This window comes from Lacerta agilis, chromosome 11 (genome assembly GCF_009819535.1).
Source record: "Lacerta agilis isolate rLacAgi1 chromosome 11, rLacAgi1.pri, whole genome shotgun sequence".
NCBI classification, from domain to species: domain Eukaryota; kingdom Metazoa; phylum Chordata; class Lepidosauria; order Squamata; family Lacertidae; genus Lacerta; species Lacerta agilis.
The window spans coordinates 53,831,806-53,850,758 of record NC_046322.1 but is presented as its reverse complement, the minus strand read 5'-3'; the positions used below and the strand labels follow the sequence as shown (position 1 = coordinate 53,850,758).

The 18,953-nt window shown below is 43.4% G+C and overlaps 1 protein-coding gene across 1 annotated transcript in view; it reads right to left on the bottom strand.

Annotated features, from left to right (window-relative positions):
- The window catches only part of PTCH1 (patched 1), a 92,755-nt gene that overhangs the window by 30,294 nt on the left and 43,508 nt on the right, over nt 1-18,953 (bottom strand). The window contains exons 7-13 of the mRNA XM_033164665.1: nt 17,347-17,468; nt 15,384-15,531; nt 14,112-14,243; nt 12,290-12,445; nt 11,697-11,795; nt 10,891-11,016; nt 525-643 (exon numbers count right to left, since the gene is read on the bottom strand). Coding sequence (XP_033020556.1) covers nt 525-643; nt 10,891-11,016; nt 11,697-11,795; nt 12,290-12,445; nt 14,112-14,243; nt 15,384-15,531; nt 17,347-17,468 — 902 coding nt within the window. The remainder of the gene's footprint in view (nt 1-524; nt 644-10,890; nt 11,017-11,696; nt 11,796-12,289; nt 12,446-14,111; nt 14,244-15,383; nt 15,532-17,346; nt 17,469-18,953) is intronic.

Below are 18,953 nucleotides of genomic sequence, written 5' to 3'. Positions count from 1 at the left end.
ATCTGTGGATTATTCCCTTCTCCATGGCCTTCAACAAATGTGATGCAGAGGTAACAGAGCCAGGGTACCAACATTTTTTTTTGCTCCCAAGCAGATCCTTCAAATGACTTCTATTTAATTGGGTAATGGGGAAATGCCTGGTTTACTCCTGTTGCATTAAATCCTGGCAATGAAGCTACTCACATGGAAAGCATGAAGTTAATAGCTTCCTGTTCTAGTCACAGTAAGGATGGACTTATACCAGCATTTATAACATGATGGCTTCTTTGGAAACATTCTACATGGCAGCTCTAACCATGTAGACAGCTTTATCAGCTGTATTTTCCTGCCATGTGGCAACAATGCTTGTTTCTCCACTCATGCAGAGGTGACAGGTATCTTGGTCTCCATGTGCTTCGGGCACAGGAAGCTTGATCATGGCCACATAATTCCATTTTAAGAAATGTGTGTATAAGCCATGCTATCAGTAACAGCAAAGCGTTCTGCTTAAAATGACAGTCCATGCAGTCATCCTATCCGCTCACCTTGTAAAACAACAGAATATATCCAATCTCCGATCTTCACGGCGGTACAGATCCATACTCAAAATAGCAGGGAAAATTAACAGAACCATGGCAAAGTTGAAGACCACAACCACAGCAGCCTATAGAAGCAAACAGAGAACGACAGTTAATATCAGCAGAGCTGGCACATTTACAACATGGAGGATGCATTTTAGAAAAAAACAAAAACTTCTTTCATTTGTAAGTCCAATTTGGCTCATTTGTGCTCAAGATTTTGCTGGAATGGATTAAAGGAGTATTTTAGCATTCCTAATTGACCATGAGAATTTTTTTATCATAAATATTCTTTGTAGTATTTCATTATATATACCTTTTGACGGAGGCTTTGTACCTACCTCAAAAGCTTATGAAGAAAGATATAAAGATATCCACTAATGATTAACATTATTATTTTTCCCAAATTAGCAAAGCTCGAAAGACAGACAACTGCAATGTGGCTGGAGAGACAACCACTGACTAAGACTATCCTTGGAAGCCCCACTAACCACCACTTTAGTCCTTCAAGAAAGAAATCCACTAACCAGTACATAATTTTTAAAACAGAGTTCCAGGATGGCTTCTCATGCAGGTACTGTCCAAACCAGACCAACTTCACTTAAGCACGGTATCTGCATCACGTGGCTTTAGACTCTGCCCTAATGTGGAGGTAAACCTGCTTACTATCACCTGGAAATCAAACTGCTTTCAAAAGGGATAACTACAGGGGCCGAATCAAAGGTTGGCTACCCTCTTGCCCTCTTTAAAGCCCCCATAGAAAGGAAGAACAAACAGCAAGAGGTAGAAAAGCCATCACCAAGGTGGCAACAAGGTCAGGGGTGCATGAATGGACCAGTGGCCTTAAGCCAGTTTTCATATGTTTTTAGGGTCGTTGTATTAACAGATGTTGATAGGCACAGACGGCATCCTTGAGCAGTTGCCCATTTCCCCAGCACCCCAAGAAGCACCCGACAGTTGGCTCAGCCTGTCTCACTTCAGTTTCCAAAACGTACTGATGTATCACCGCTCTGGAGCATTGCGGGGAAACAAAATGGTGCCCATCACCGCCTGGTGTGACTGGAGCACTACTTCCTGCCACTGCCAAGGAAACCCACTGGGTCACACCCGCATAGCAGGCGGCCCATGAGAGTGGGCTTTGCTCCTCAAAACTTCTGTGTTGGATGCGTCACACAACCAGTTACAGAAATTGCCACCTCCCAGCAATTCTTCCTTTAGTACAATTCTGTTCTGCTGAGTGCTCCCATGGCATGCTGAATATATTGTGTTTTGCTACAGAGCTGCATTATAGCTTCTTGTCACTGGCAATTTCCTTGATTATGGTGAACAGCCTTTCCTCGATAAAACGTCTTTAAAAAATTAAAAAAATTAAAAAATGAGAATGCAGTCCCAGCACAAAAACTGCAGCAGATCAGTAGGAAATCTCAGAGGAGTCTGCTGTGTGTGTGGGGACGGACGGACGGACGGACACCCAACTATTAGCCCTGGGAAAAGGCCCCTCGCATCACCGCCCACCCTTTCAAATAAAGCAGCATTTAGAGAGGAGTGTGAACCCAAGGGCCTCAAGCTTTCCCCTGTTGAAAATCAACAAAGCTGGCGGAGGCTGCGGCCTTACGAGTTGCGGCCTAGTTGCCGGTGCAGGAGAAAGGTCCGCATTTAACTGAGAGCCAGTTTAAAAGCAAACAAGCCCCAAAACATTCTGAAATTTTGTACAGAAGTCCTGTGTATCTTCCCTCAGCTACAAACAGAACTTGCTTTAAAGGAAAAAAAAAAACGGGGAGGGGGGGAATAGAACCCCTTAGTAATCCGCCGCTTCAAAAAGCAGCTGCTGCTGCATGTGTTAACTGAAATAAAATAATGGAAGTCTGTGCTGGAGTCACTGAGGGAGAAAGCCTCATAGGCTTGGGGCCCTGCCCAAGGTTTTGCCATTCCTCGCAGACCACCCAAGGAGAGCGGGCGTATTGTATAGCCAGAGATGATGAGCAGATGAGGAGGCCTGTCGGGCAGTCTTTCACCTTGCTATCTGCAACTCGCTCCTAATGGCATTCAGGAGTTGCATTTTTCCTCCCCTTGAGCCCTCCTCCTCGCTCCCAGACTTCGCAAGTAAAAATTAAAGACTTTATGACAGAAACAAAGGAAGCGTAAGGAGAAGAGGGGTTTAAATATTTCACGTTTAAGCTGGGAGTAAGATAACAAATGGGTTTCAACAGCCTGCATTATTTCTCCTACTAACTAAGCACACTCAAAGGAAAATGGGACACTGTGCATCATCAAGCAAGCGCACACAGAGAAAGGGATACAGTCATTTGTGTTTGCATGGAGGGCTCTCGCTACAGGAAAGAGACCACGGCATGCTTCTTTGCTAGACAGCTCACGAGGGAAGAATTGAGAGTGGAAATCAGTCCTAGAAATGTATATTCTCTGGCGAGAATTCTGGCCACTGCGTCAACAGAAAGCCTTCTCAGAGGGTATCACCCACTAACCCGGCCGCAACAAATGTTGAAATTGGGAGACCATCTCAGGCTTATGGGCAAAATCACGGCATGCAGAAGCAAGAGACGCCATCATACTCAAAATAAACCCACTGAAATAAATGAGCACGGCTAACTTAGGTCCATTAATTTCAATGGGTCCGCACTGAGAAAAACTTAGTTGGCTCCATGTTTAATGGAATGGATTTCCCATGTAGGACATTATATTCTATATGAGGTAAAGGTAAAGGGACCCCTGACCGTTAGGTCCAGTTGCGGATTGACTCTGGGGTTGTGGCGCTCATCTCACTTTACTGGCCGAGGGAGCCGGCATACAGCTTCCAGGTCATGTGGCCAGCATGACTAAGCCACTTCTGAACCAGAGCAGCGCACGAAAACGCCGTTTACCTTCCCACCGGAGTGGTACCTATTTATCTACTTGCACTTTGATGTGCTTTCGAACTGCTAGGTTGGCAGGAGCTGGGACCGAGCAATGGGAGCTCACCCCGTGACTCATGGGGATTTGAACTGCCGACCTTCCGATCAGCAAGCCCTAGGCTCAGTGGTTTACACCACAGCGCCACCCGCGTCCCTATATGCAGTGAAAGGGAGGACATGTTATCAATCCCGCCTTGTCCTGAAGTTCAGGAGCGGGGGAGGATCAGCCAAACAGGCTCTACATTTCCAGGGAGAGCTGTATTGTCTAAACAGGCTCCAAATTGCCTTTCATATGGAGCATTTAGTACAGACAAATCATGACGCTGTTCTATTCAATACACACTGTGATGACCAACTGTTAAGAATTACATAAAGTTCTGGTGCAAAAACTGAATCACCTTTACTTAGAAACATACAGTTGACCCCGGCGTTCGAAACTCCCATTGTTCTAGGCGCATTTTGCGACAAGGGATTTCATTAGCGTGAGCAGTTTCTGAGCTCTGGGCGCAGTACTGTGCCTAAGATTTCAGATTAAAACTGCAGAGTTGAAGGAAAGGAGGACCTTTTCTGCCTCCCCATTTCCAGCCAGTCTCTGAAGACTGGAGAAAAAATGCCTCTTAAGAATATTAGGGGCGCGGGCAGGGGAAGTATTGCTTTGTTTTTTGCAGTCTTCAGATGAGGACTAGAGTTTAGCTGCAGTTCATTCATTTTCAGCTTTGTATGCTTGTTATTTAAAAAAGTGTGCCTAAGACCATTGTTGCACCCATAACCTAGGTTTAAGGTGCTATTTAGCTCCTAGCTTTCATGTCTGTTTCTAACACTGGTTCACCTACTGGCCAAGAGCAAATTTTGGACCTAGATCAGGGGTGCTAACTTATACTGTACTACTAAATAACCACTTGCTCAAGGGGCACTAGATTTGAGAGGTCCTTCTATGCCAAGCATGCCACTGCTATGGATAGATTCACCGTTGGAAAGCTCTGGCAGCAAAGCCATTCTGCTGGTGGAAATATGCAAGTGGAATGGCAGAAATGGGGAGCAACCTTGGGCAAGGCATGGGTAGCATGGAGCAGGGGGGTGAATTTCAATTCATGGCTGCGCCCTGACACAGTGCACAGCCCCATATTGGTCGAAAAGAATTTCCCTCCTGTTGATTTTAATGGAAGAGGAGGAAATTGAAAAATTGCCACCCCACGTCAACAATTGCCCCACGTCACGTTGCCATAACAGGTACGGAGCAACTTTGCACCCCAGCACAGCACCACCAGTATATAAACCCCGAACAGGAGAAAACAACTCAGTTGACAGGGAGTGAAGGATGGAGTTAAGACTTTCTGGCAGTATGTCAATCTCACATGGGGGAATTTAGGTGCTGGGAAAGGGCACTTTAGCACAAAACAGCCTGTTTCCAGAAAACACACAGGAACTTGAGCACATTGCTAACATTTCTCATCCTAGAACCCTAACAGGCGTTCTGTCTCGGGACTCCATGCACAGCCAGCCACAACTCCAGGCTTTACTCCATTTTAAGAAGCAGAAGTGCAGGATGGAGAACCTCACACAACTATGCGAGGGGACGTAATATTTAGGGCACAACTGCTACAGCCATCTCCCTTGTTGCATATGTTAACACTGTGTCTTGTCTGACCTGTATCACTCCCACAAATTCCCACACCACCTCCCCGCGTTAGTGGGGAGCAGTGTTCTCCCTCAAACACAAATAAGCTCTCTGTTGGCAAATGCCAGATACTGCTTTTCACTGTGGGCCAAACACTCCTGAGCATTCTCTCTAATTTCCAGACTGAACATACCTCATAAACATAGCTAGACGGGATGGGGCGGGGGAGAAAAGGAAAAATAAGAGATTATTTTTTCCTCCTTTTTTTCACTTTCAGCAGTATTTTTTTCCTTTGGCAAAAGTGCAATATGAAATGTTATTTTTGAAAACAGGCACAAGTAATGTGTGCACATATTCACAAATGAATATGTCTAGATTCATTTCAGGAGCACTAAGTTATATACCGTACACCTGCAGATGTTGAATCAAAGCCGATAAGGTACTAAAGGATTCCAAAAGGAAGCAGTTCACTTATGGGTGTTCAGAAGAGGCTGTCTGATCGCTGCACAGAAAATAAAAGTATAACTACAGATACAATTTGAGGATCTGACTTCCACGCTGGCGGCTCTCAGTTACTGAGCAACAAAAGCTAACCCAGTGAAAGTTTCAGAGAGATCCATCATTCACATCTAAAACATCAGCACCTCCTTTGATAGTCATTTGAACTGAACTAAATCAACAGCTTGGTGGGATGGAGAATGTACCACCTTGCCTGAAACAAAAGAAGTTCAGAAACAGGCATTGATATGGAAGACTGAAAGTTGGGTTTTCACCCTGTCAGGAAGCCATTTATTCTCTCTAAGCAGCTGGATTATTTTACAGATATTGAGCCTCAAAAGCCAATGAAGCCTTGATTGTTATCTTATAATGTCTCGAGGAAAGGGAACAAAGATAGAGAAAGGTCAAAGCAACACTCTGTTTAAGCCCATCTGCTGGTTAGGCTCCTATCGAGATGAACAGAAATAAACATTGCTGAAAAGAAAAAGAAAAACCTGTTATATTGCCATGCTTTCTTAACTTTGGCAGCGGAAGGTCTCCGAGACAGACAGGAATTCTTCAATAAACAAATCTGAATGAGACAAAGACAGGGCGAAGGACTGTAAATGTGGATAAATCCACATTTAAAAACAGACCACCCAAAAGCCGCTGGCATGGCCAGCTGATTCTGAATACTGTAATTAAATGCACCACCTGAATTTGGCCACACCTGGCAAAGTCGTAAGGAACAAATAAGAGATATATCAACTGCTGACAAGGGGTTTCTTTCTTTCTCTTTTTGCTACTCTTTGCTTTTTTTCTAATATGCTTGATAATCATGGATTTTCAATACAAATCCTTTGCATATAATTCCACCTGCCACATATAACGTGATTAGGGTGACATGCTTTGTATTACAGCACATGAACACCGTGGTTGGACATTATTACTTTACTTAGGTCTCAGTGTAGCCGTTCCCACCTCAGTAGTACAAACTGGTTTTTTTTTTTAATCCAATTTTTTAAAAAGTGGTTTAGAGCGCACAAAGATCTGCAGTGACAAACCTGAGTGGTGCACAAAAAATGTGCCCATTATTTACGAGAGAAAGAACAAATCATGAACAGATGCATGAAAAGATGGGCAACTGAGATATGCAGTAAGGCACAACGATAGCGCACAAGAATAAGCTGATGTTCCAAGAGGCCAAAGCTTTACTAGAGACTGGTTTTAAGTTTGAAAATCATGAGCACCATGCAAATATACCAAAAACCTGACATTCCGAGGCAATTGAGAGTCTTGCTGGGAATATGCTTCAATCAATTTTTTAAAATTCTTTCTTTCGGAAGAATTACAGATTTAACAACACATGCATGCCTTTCATATGTTGATTTCATTTGCAGCAGAATTATTAGTTGCACAGTACATCAGCTTTCAAGAATGGAGGAGAGGATAAAGAAGTGAGCATTCAACAGCCTTGTAAAGGGGGGGGGAACCCAGGGTACTATTCATGATTCAACAATATACACTTGCTCTGGATTACATGCTTGTGGGCAATGCCCCCTCCCAAGAGAATAGGGCTCTCTTGCTACAACTGCTTCTGATGTGGCAATGAGGTTGAGTGCAGCACACAGATCATGGGACTGCCTCTGTGTGGACAGGGCAGGAAATTCATCTGCAAAAGTAGATGTTATAACTATGGAAAATTGTGTTCCATACTAAAGGTAAAGGTAAAGGACCCCTGGATGGTTAAGTGCAGTCAAAGGCAACTCTGGGGTTGCGGCGCTCATCTCGCTTTCAGGCCGAGGGAGCCACCGTTTGTCCACAGACAGCTTTCCGGATCATGTGACCAGCATGACTAAACCGCTTCTGGTGCAACGGAACACCATGACGGAAACACCATTTACCTTCCCGCCGCAGCAGTACCTATTTATCTACTAGCTCTGGTGTGCTTTCGAACTGCTAGGTTGGCAGGAGACAGAGCAACTGGAGCTCACCCCGTTGCAGGGATTCGAACCACTGACCTTCTGATCGGCAAGCCCAAGAGGCTCAGTGGTTTAGACCACAGCGATTCAGAGTCCATAGTTAAAAGTAACAGAATTAGAAGTGCTATACAGACCGAGAAGGGGAGAAAGAATGGTGGGGGTGAAACAACTGCCTTTGCCACTCTGAGGGGACTCCAGAATATGAGCAGAGGCTCGCAATAATTAGAAGAGATCTCAGTAAAAACACGACTTAATGCTGTGGATTATAACTTCTTTTCATAACACTGCTTACAAACCACTCTTGTGTGTGTGTGTGTGTGTGTGTGTGTGTGTGTGTGCATCTCCCACAATAGTTGCAACACGTATTAAGAAAAATTGTAATTCTTGCTTCCTCTAGTTAGGTCAAGGGTCAAGTAGAGTGAAAAATGATTGGTGAGCCAGACAGAAAGGGTAGAAAAATGACTGCTGAGAAAGTACAGTTACCAAGTCTTTACCAAGGTCAGAGTGAGCTATAAATCCTCTGTGTTGGAGCTGTGCCAGAAGGAAAGCCTCCCAGAGCTCATTTCAAAGAGCTCTTCCCTAGCAGTATCCATCCGTGCTTTTTAATTTTGTCTTTGGAAAAATATAAATATCATGATTATGACTATGAAGCAGAAAGCATGAAGAGGGCTCATGCACACACACACACATACAAACCCTCCAAAAATGTTCAAGGTGACCACTAGTATTCACAGAACACATACACACTCTGCAGGTGGCACAAGGGCTCTGCTGAAGAGAGTTTGGATTCAAAAGCATCAGTCTACACCAGGGGTCGACAAACTTACCTGGCCTTGGGCCAGTTCCTCCGGCGCCAATTGCGCGGTGGGCCGGAGGGCAGGGGAGCACGCAACCATATGCGCGCACACTCGCTTTTTCCGGCAGAGCACCGGAAATAGCTTGTGCGCATGCGCAGGGCCTTCGCAGACCTGGAAGTGTGCCGGAAATGACGCTTGCGCATGCGCACAAGCTATTTCTGGCGTCGTGCCGACTCGGAGATGGGCAGCCGCACCTCGCCGTGCTGGCAAGAGTGGGTGCCGGTCGTCGCGGACCGGATAATTGGCTCGCTCAGGCCGTATCCGGCCTGCAGGCCTTAGTTTGGGGACCCCTGGTCTATACTTCTGTTTTATCAGCTAATGGAAAGGAAAGAACTTCATGTATAAGCTCCATCCCTCCACTACAAAAGAAATAGTGATGTACCAAGAAAGGATACGAAAGCATCATGTTAACCACACAAGCATACTCTAGTCCCAGGAAAGAGATTTAATTGCAGATTCAGTACAGTATTTGACACTTTTATAACGCAAGAGTCGACTCAGAGTCCATTCACACATTATAAATTAAGCCTGGTTTGTATCAGTGCTAACCTATACTTCTGGAGTACAGATCTGAGCGGGGTGAGCTGGGATAAGAATATCCACAGAAACTTCTGCAAGCCCAGATTTCTACATTCCAGACAGTGCACACTGTTTAGCACAGTTAGAGAAGAGCACTCCTGGAAAACATGGGTCAGCAATGCAGTGCCATTGCTATTACAGTGTTCTGTAACAGCAGGGCTTTTACACAAAGGTGTAGCCTTCAGAGTTCACGCATTCAATTCCGGTGCTAAAAAGAATGTGGCATGATCTCAGTGACTGGGGCAATTGTTTAAGGTGAAAAGGAGCAATGATCAATGTTGTTTAGCAACATTCCATAGCAGTTGCACCTTTTGTTTATCCAGATACAATGCTTAACCATGGTTTGTTTTTCTTAAACTATGATTACATGTTACATCTGAACAACCGACACATGGTTAAGTATTAGCTGCAACCCAGGATGCAAAGCCATGCTTTGATGCGCACATCACTACGTATGTTCACTACGGTGAGGCATTACTTCTGCACTAAGTAGGAAGCAACGAATACCAGAACAATCTCAATCATGGTTTTATTGTCTGTGTGGCTTTAACCAGTGTTAAGGCAAACTCTTTGGTTGCTGCTAATAATTTGGGGTGTATAGAAACCTTGGACACCTCATCTGGCCCCACCTAGATATAACTTAAGTGATAGCTGCTACTATTACATGAGCTACATAACTACAACACATGATTTCATCTCTGGTGGACAGCTCCCTTAATCGGGTGGACAGCTCCCACCAGGAATCAGTATCAAAATCCTACCACGGCAGTACGCAAAGAGCTAAGTGAGTAAACAAAGAACCATAAACTTTTTTTTGCACAACCTATATCTCTCTCTCTATATATATATGAAATCCTATCTCTCACCTATTTTTCTGAGCCTAACAATGAAAAACAACAGTTGTAAAATATGAAACAATCCAGGTGTCAACCAAACTATAAATAAAAATAGCATAAAAAGGAAGGCTGATTACATAATAACCCTCAGAACTGAACATCAAAATACAGTACAATCACAACTTATGTGTGTTTAACTCGTGCGCTTTCAGCCTTGCATGGTTGAAGGCTGGTTGAAACTGGGCAAATTAAATGCACACAAGTCAAATTAAATACACACTTTAAGAGCTCTTTTTGCATTGGGTTTTCCCAGCGTTGGAAATAACTTTCAAGTTCTCTCTGCCTTGCTTATCAGGCATGCCCCGCTCTCTCTCTAACAGCACCCTGCCTTTCTTGGAGGGGCACGACTTGCTCAGTGAGGGCTCCAGAAGGGTAAGGATGCTCGCACAAGAGTGCTTCAGGTACATTCGTTTTAGCATATGTGTACCATCTTTGGAACATAAGCCCCGTGCAAGATGCAATCGTACTGTACCATTCCGACGTGCCTTCTGTTACAGAAAAGCTCTAGCCCCAGTTACTGCCAAGCCTGCTTTGTGTCACTGAGGAATCTGCAGTGGGGCTCGCAGATGAGAATCACAGAATGCAGGGCGGCTAATCCCTGAAACACTTCTTAAGCCAATGATGCCCAGGAAGGTTTTTCCGAGGGCTGAATCAACATTTTCTCATTTAAGGCTGTACCAAGTTTCGAACGAAGGCATTGTGAAATAAGGGCAACATAACCGCCAAGTGCATTTTCTGTCCACCGTGTACATGAAAACATGGACACTGTGTGAGTGACATACCTCTAAGATTACTCTAGGTGCCTACACTAACACTGACAGAACTGTGATGGCGATTATTCTCAACCCAGAAAGAACCACCCGATGAGTTAATTGCCGATGGGAAGTTCTGCTCTGTTCTCCCAAGCACCATCCCCTTAGATCACATTACAACTCAGATGCAAACATCAAACCACAGTCAGCTTAATGAGGACCAAGAGCAATTCCGGTGTTAGCAAACAACTTCATAAACTTACTTGGAGTGAAAATGCCCGCAGAGCAGGGATCGGGATTAAGGCAGCCATGAAGAATGCAGTAACATTACTGATGGAAGTAAGGGCCACACTTGCCCCAGTGCGTTTCAGACATTCTCCTGTTCTGTCCTGAAAAATACATATAAAGTTGTAGAATACCATACTATCGCATACTGGAAATATAGACCAGACAGACAGACATGCACAGTTATAAGACACAATCTATGCTATCCATAAAAAGTGGCAACATTATTGTATTATTAATGCCATACTGGCATTAAAAAAATATATGTTGAAAATAAAATTCTGCAGCGCAGTAGATTTGGCATGAGCTACCCACCAGTTATTTCACAAGACTCACTCTAGAAAACGAGTTACAGGTAGGTAGCCGTGTTGGTCTGCCATAGTCAAAACAAAATAAAATAAAAAATTCCTTCCAGTAGCGCCTTAGAGACCAACCTGGTATCTGAAGAAGTGTGCATGCACACGAAAGCTCATACCAAGAACAAACTTAGTTGGTCTCTAAGGTGCTACTGGAAGGAATTTTTTATTTTATTTTGTTTTGTCTAGAAAACGAGTGCAAAATTTACCCAGAATGATACATTTTCATCTGTAGGAAGCTATTTGCTACTGTGAATGATATGAAAATAGATGTTTTCTTGTCGCCAGAATTATCTGATCTAAGAAATTTCACTCGGGACAAAAAATTAAGAAGGCATCATTAATCCTGGTTACCTTCATTACGAATCATACATACACCTCTAGCTCAGATATAGTGGTTTGCATTGTCCCAAACAACTGGCCATTACCTCAAATGGAATTCTCTTGTTCTGCCCAGTTTCACTAAATGCATGTGCCAAAAGGAAGACATCGTCTACACCAACTCCTAAAGCAAGAAAGGGTAAAACCTGCACAAAAACAAAACAAGAACCAAGTGTGTTTATAAGAGGCTTATGACCCGCCTGAGTAATTATGACCCGCCAGGTAATTGAGATAATTCCCAAATTTGTTCACGCAGATTTCTGTTCCCCTCTAATGCTTGATACATCCCCGATACAGAAAGCTCTGTTCTTTTTTTGTGCAAAATCCCAAAGCGAAATTATAGGGCCCTTTTCGGCCACTGGCATCTTGTGGGATGTTTCTACCTATGTACCTATCCATGCTGAAACTACAGTTCCACTATTTCCTTTAAATGCAAATAACAACCACACGTTCCCCATTCAGTCTGTGTGCTGACTAACCGCAGGCTATTCTCTCAGCTTAAACTTATAAAATGTCCATTGCTTGGCATTCTAGCGTAGGTACAATCCCAGAGCTCTTTACATTCCAGCCCCTTCCCTCTCCCAGTCATTCATCCTGGCAAATAAATTGACCAAACTCTTAATAACTATCCATTCAGTACCTGAGTTGTGGCAGCATTAAAGGAAATCCCAATCAATGAGCACAGCCCCAATCCTGCAGCTACTGAGAGTGCAACCAGCAAGACTCCTGCCAGCCCCACGGCACCCTGGGATTTAGCACAGTCCCACCGCAGCATGGTTAAACAGGCATAGGCAAGCTGGAAGCAGAGCAAAAGAGAGGTGGTTGGTTTGTTGAGTCTTTCTAAGCAAAATTTCAGACAAAGCAAGCCACATTTTAACATTGCCCCTTTCTAGCCAAAAGTTTCGCCTACGAAATAAACTTTTTTTTTACAGGACACAGATATTGTAAGGCACAGTTTTGAGCCAGAGCAACGGCTCCTTCTCCTCAAATACTGTCAGAGAGTCTGAACTCAGATTGACAAGTCTCAGGCAAATGCCTTTCTGCTAGCAAAGGCGGTTTAACTTGGGGGAGCGGAACATTTTTCAGGTCACATTCCTTCTTCGGCAATCTTTGGGGGGGCGGGGGCCGCCATGGTTTGGTGACAAAACTGGGTGTGGCCAGAGGGGAAAGTGACTGTGACCTACCTTTGTACAGTAGGCTGCATTCCAGTCACACATAAGCCAGGGGTTCCTTCACAAGTCTCCCCCCTCTCCCTCCACCCCCCACCCCAACTTTGTCCATCTAGGCAAGCAAGAGTCATTATCAGAGTTCACAGACACATTCCAAATTGATAAAAGCACTCAAGGACTGTATAGGAAAGAGCCAGCAAGGCGTTAATCCTGGAGAGAAAGGGGATTGGTCTAGGAATAGTTCAGAGAGCCAGATAGTTCTAGAATAAAAGAAATAACCCAGTTTCTCACTTCTTTTTTGCAGTTGTGTGGCATGGACCAATTCTGGGGTATTGCTTTAAGAGCACAGTCTGGAGATGTGAGTCGTGCAGCTATACAGTGTATTAACTCCTATTATATTAATGGTATGATATAATTCAATTTAAGATACTGTGCATTGCTCAGTCCAATGTTGTGTATGAGTGATACCGTAGTAGTTTAACTTCCTTTTTCTTAGGGGGACAGATAAGTTTCATCATGCTTACGGAACGTTTCCTTGTAAATCATATTTTAGGTAAAACGGGTCTTGAGAAAGAGCAAGAATTTATTAGCAAGTGCATGGAAAGCCTAATGATAGCATCCAGTAATCTTGAGCAAGATTCTCACTCCAGCCTCACCATTATTGAACGAGGACTTCTGATGCTTAAGACTCATTTAGAAGCTTTTCGGAGAAGGTAAACTATGTCCAAAGTAATTTTATTTAATAAAAGTTGCTGTTTAATGATATTCATGGGATCACACAGGGTGCTTGCACTAGCCTCATAGAATTTAATGGTGGTTTATCTTTTTCCCAATTGTCACATACAGTAATATGGGCTGCTGCTAGTAAGTGTACTATTATTTTGGTATCGTCATAAAAATAATTCTTTTGTGAAAACAAAACAAAATTGTTAAAGGGGCTGTACCAGCAATATTTTTTTCCTATTAAAATCAATGTTTGGGCACTGCCAAACATATGGTAAATATGCTTTTCTTTTGAACAGCTCATTCTATGCCATCTAGATAGTTTGTGGCCTGAGGTTCCCCAAACATTGGCTTAGCTGAAAACCGCAGAGATCAAGCCTGTGCTCCATCTATCCCTTGTGTGCACTTTCTCAAATGAGCCACAGGTTCTCTTAGGATACGGACATGAAGGAACAGGTTGCCCCAAATGCAGTTTTTAACGTGAGCGCAGGAATGCTTTTGTGATGGGTTGCTTTAAAACGAGTCGCAGGAACATTATGAAGAATCAAAGCGATATTGTGTTCGTTTTACCATTAATAGGTAGCCGCTGGCAACTCTGATAACGCTGACATCAGAAAACGATTTTAGGATGTCTTCCAGGGTAGTTGTAGTAAAGGAAAGCACCTTCTGTGTAGAGTTTTGTGCCACACTCTGATGGACGATCTGTGAGAAGGAGATGGGAAGAGTGATCAAGCAAAGGGGGACAATACAATGCGTTCCTGCAGGGGATATCATTTATAAAACCAGCTTTTATTTGTGTGTGTGTGTGTGTGTGTGTGTGTGTGTGTGTGTCACACAGACACACACACACACACACACACACACACACACACACACACGGATATGTCATTAACTCTTTGTTACATAATTGCCATACTTGGTAGAGAGGCTCAGCAGGCTGCTATAGATCAAATAAGATTGTGTGCCCCAAAGGAGAGGAATATGGCAATTTATTTGAAATAGTGAAACTGAAGACGGTTCACGCTCAGTCTCCTCTGCTTCCCCCCCACCCCCTGTCTAATTTTTTTGCTCTCTCCATCCAAGAGTCTACAACTGATTTGTTGTTATATCAGTTGTGCCTCTAATCTAAAACAACAAATTCTTAAGAGCAATCCTCTCTTTCTTCATTGGCTGGGCACTTTAGAGAGGTCACAAGCAGCTTAGCAGAGGTCAACCCCTGGGAAACAAAGGCCAGATAATGTCACATGACCTCACCAATGGGACTGCAGCTGTGAACAGATTCTATGGCTGGCTAATGTGTTCCAGACACCTTTGCTGGATAACCACACTGACCAAGTGTTTTTTAAAGCCAGCCGAGCTCCTTAAAGCTATGGCAGTTCACTGTCGGATGAGCAAATCAGAAGAGCGCACCAGGATTCAAAATTCACAAGTGAAAACAACTGCTGTATGTCTCTTTAACGTCACTCACAACAGGGCTGGCAAATTCAACTAGACTGAAAGCTAAAAGGCAATTTTAAAATCCTTTGCTGCTACTGTTCTAAACAGAGGGCACACTCATCCCACAAGCCAGTTCTACTGTATGGAGCTTCACTGAAGAAGCATTCACTGCCATGGATGCTTTAGCTGAGATTCCTGCATTGCAGGGGGTTGGTCTAGATGACCCCTGGTGTCCCTTCCAACTCTACAATTCTATGATTCTATGAACGCTATGGACCAGGGATGAGGATGGGAGATGGACTCCCAACAACAGCTCTCCCATCCCTTCTCTAGACCATGGACATTTGCACAAGCATACTAGGAAAGCCAACCAGAAATGGCTCAGCGGGTAGGTTTCTGTTTTACCTCAACATACATCCTCTGCCAGGCTTCCAGAATTGCAGCTGCTTTGTCTTCGTTCCAGTTGATGTGCGAAACATACTCATACCCCTTGAAGTGCTCGTACATCTGCTTAGGAGTCATTAACTGAAACATGGTTTGTAAAGCCTGGGCACTGCAAGGGGGAAGGGGGGTGGGAGTTTAGAAGAAGAAGAAGAGTTTGGATTTGATACCCCGCTTTTCACTACCCGAAGGAGTCTCAAAGCGGCCAACATTCTCCTTTCCCTTCCTCCCCCCACAACAAACACTCTGTGAGGTGAGTGGGGCTGAGAGACTTCAAAGAAGTGTGACTAGCCCAAGGTGACCCAGCAGCTGCATGTGGAAGAGCGGGGACGCAAACCCAGTTCCCCGGATTACGAGTCTACCGCTGTTAACCACTACACCACACTGGTGGAAAGGGTTTAGGACAGACATTCTTAACAAAGACATTTTCAGTGCCCGGCGTCCTAAAAGGAGCACCTTGAAGGGGCTTTTGGGTTAGCAAGGTTGGGAAAGATCTCTGCTTCAGACCTCAGAGAACTGCCGCTCATTGGAAAAGCCAACTCAGGAGCAAGTGGATCAATGGTCTGTCGAAGCAAAAAAGAGGCTTTGCATGTTAATATGCTTCACCTCATTTCTGCTTCATCTTCACCATGTGTTGCTTTATTGTGACTGTAAAACACCTTGAGTGTTTGTCAAAAAGCTGGGGAATAAGTGCCGGGAAATAAAACAGAATAAAGTCACAAATTGTCTTTAGGATCTGACAGCCACTTGCTTAAAGTGAAATTTGTAAAAAATCCTCTGTAAGACAGGATCCCAGACACCTGGGGGAGGGGGAAAGCTTTTCCTTTTTGGCTTTTTTATTTACTTAATGCTGTAGCTATAAATATTCGCTGTTGTTCGGATTTTTTATGTTAATATTGGTATATGTGATTTACTGCTTTTAAACATTGTATAATTTTAAAGCAATTTGCATTGTTCAATGTCTCAAATTCCTTTTGGAGAAATAAAGCAAATAACACACACACACACACATCTGGTACACATGCACTGGAACTTACAAATATTGTGAGCTACCGATAAATTTTCCTACTGTCAGAATGGCAGCTATGGTATTATTGGGGGGGTTACTCTGTTCCAGGTACAAGAACTTGCAGTAAGGTTATATCAGTGAAGACAGGATCGTTACCTTAAACCAGACCCCCAATTTTTATACATATGGGACAGAATACATTCAAATCATGTAAGCTCCATGTAAGTGTACCCTGGGCATTCAGTGATGAGCATTTGAATGAACAACAAATTCTATTTTCCCAGCTGAATTGCTGAAAATCTTTCCGTTATTAGATGGTGAAGGGTGCTCTCTGGCAACTCAGTTTCCATAATACATTGCTTGCTTTTTCTTCTCCTGATCCAAACATACATACATAATTTTATTTGTATGCCACCTTTCCACAATTCATGCTCAAGGCAGCTTACAACATGAAAAAACACATATGTATTTTTGCGTATGAAATAAATACAAGGCCTGCTGCTACAGAGACCTTATGAGTGAAGCGTGAACAAAAGCACTGTGGCTTAAAAGTGAACTACACTTTAATTACAATTTTGTGTCCTTCCAAGTTGGCTGAGCCCTATTCTGCTGAACCTGTAATAAAGCAGTAACTCTAGATGAGCTACACCCAAAGTGGAACTGCGCTGTACAGAAAGCATATATAACTAGCACAAACTGTCAAAACGTTCAAATAATATGTAGTAAGAAAGATTACTCTAGAAAGCAATTAAATTGCCAGGGAAACATTCAGGAAGAAGATTTCTTTCGTCATGACCCACCATAGACAAACCAGCTTAGCAACACCTCGCCCACAGGTGGCAAAGGTTTTCACAATAATTTTACTTTTTTTTCAAAAGAAAGAAACGGGATATATGAGACAAGGCCGTTGGTATTTACCTGACAAGTTTCCCAGTACCATTTTTAATTGTGCCACCAATGATCAGCTCTTCCTGCCAATGCATATATTTTTTGGATAACCCATAGCATCCACCACTTAAAACAAGGGCCACGTCTAGAGGCTAAAAGGTAAAGGAAAAATGTTACAGAACCATAGGCCAATAAGAAAGCACAAGACAATAAAATGAAACAGGACCATGAATTCAGGGACTCCCCAAAGACAAGTTTGTTAGTACCGGTACACAGAAATCCTGCAGCAAGCTCTGAAAGGGTTCGGGGTGTGGGTTAAGCAGTAGTCAGGAACATAGTTGCACTGTAAAAATACCGTATATTCCGGCGTATAAGACGACTGGGCGTATAAGACGACTCCCAACTTTTCCAGTTAAAATATAGAGTTTGAGATATATTCAACCAGATTTTCCACCCGGCGTATAAGACGACCCCCGACTTTTGAGAAGATTTTCCTGGATTAAAAAGTAGTCTTATACGCCAGAATATACTGTACTTCATATTTATGTGGGGTTATGTTCCGGGGATTGTGCCTAAAGCCAAATCGTGTAGTCAAAACCTCTTGTGTTCAATGGCGGGTGAGACTGACAAAGTCATTTTTCCAGGAACCCTGCCCCCTTTTATTTATTTTTCACTTTTTATTTGCCACTTGCGTAAAGCTGAAAATGTACAAGTTAAATCCACGCAAGTTGTGGGCTGATGGAAGAAGCGCATGTCGAACACATTGTCTTTCAGCCATGATTCATTTACATGGCGATGTACACCCAGACTGGGTCTTAAGTGTCGGGACTAAATAAATACAGTTGCCGTATCATCTGGAATACCCATTCTAGTATCCCCCTTACAGTAACACCAGAAATGATATTTGCCATGAAAATGTAAAGCCTGATCGCATTATTCTTTAATTCAGGCAAAATTCCTCTTAAAGTTGTATAATTAATGGTCAGCTGGAATGGACATGGGCTGGCCAACCAACTCAGGGAAGTGTAACAGATCTTTAGCACTCTGAATCCCTAGAGAGGTGAACCACAACAGAACTTTGTTCTTTAGTATATATTTTGGTCCTTTGGCTGCAAATGTGCCGGTGGTGGGTGCAGCAACTGGGGACTGTCAACCAAAAATGAAAAGGAAAACACTGAGTACTTCATTTCCTTGGTAGCTCCCAGAAAACGTAGAGAATATGACCGAAACCACCAGAACATTCTCCGTTTACTGAGGGACCAAATGTTTACATTCATATACCTAGGGAGTCAAGGAATCTGTAAGGTCACATTCCTGTTGCCTTCCATGGAGTATAGACCTCTGACACTGGACTAAATTGCTCCAGTCTCTAGACGGCAGACCAAACAAAATATGGACAACTGGAAGCAAAGAAAGGCCCCATTTTGCCTTGAAGCTTAGTGACAACAGCAAGGGAGTTCATTCTAGAATTCAGTACAGCTCCCAGCATCAGTTTCAAATCCTATGCATTTATGGGCACATCAGTATTCTTTTGGGGTCTCTTCCTTTTGTTGCCCCTCAAGTTCTCCTCCAAAAGCATAAATCTCTCACACAAGGGGAGCTCTGGATCCAAGCTACTAAATCCATAAAACAAAGCG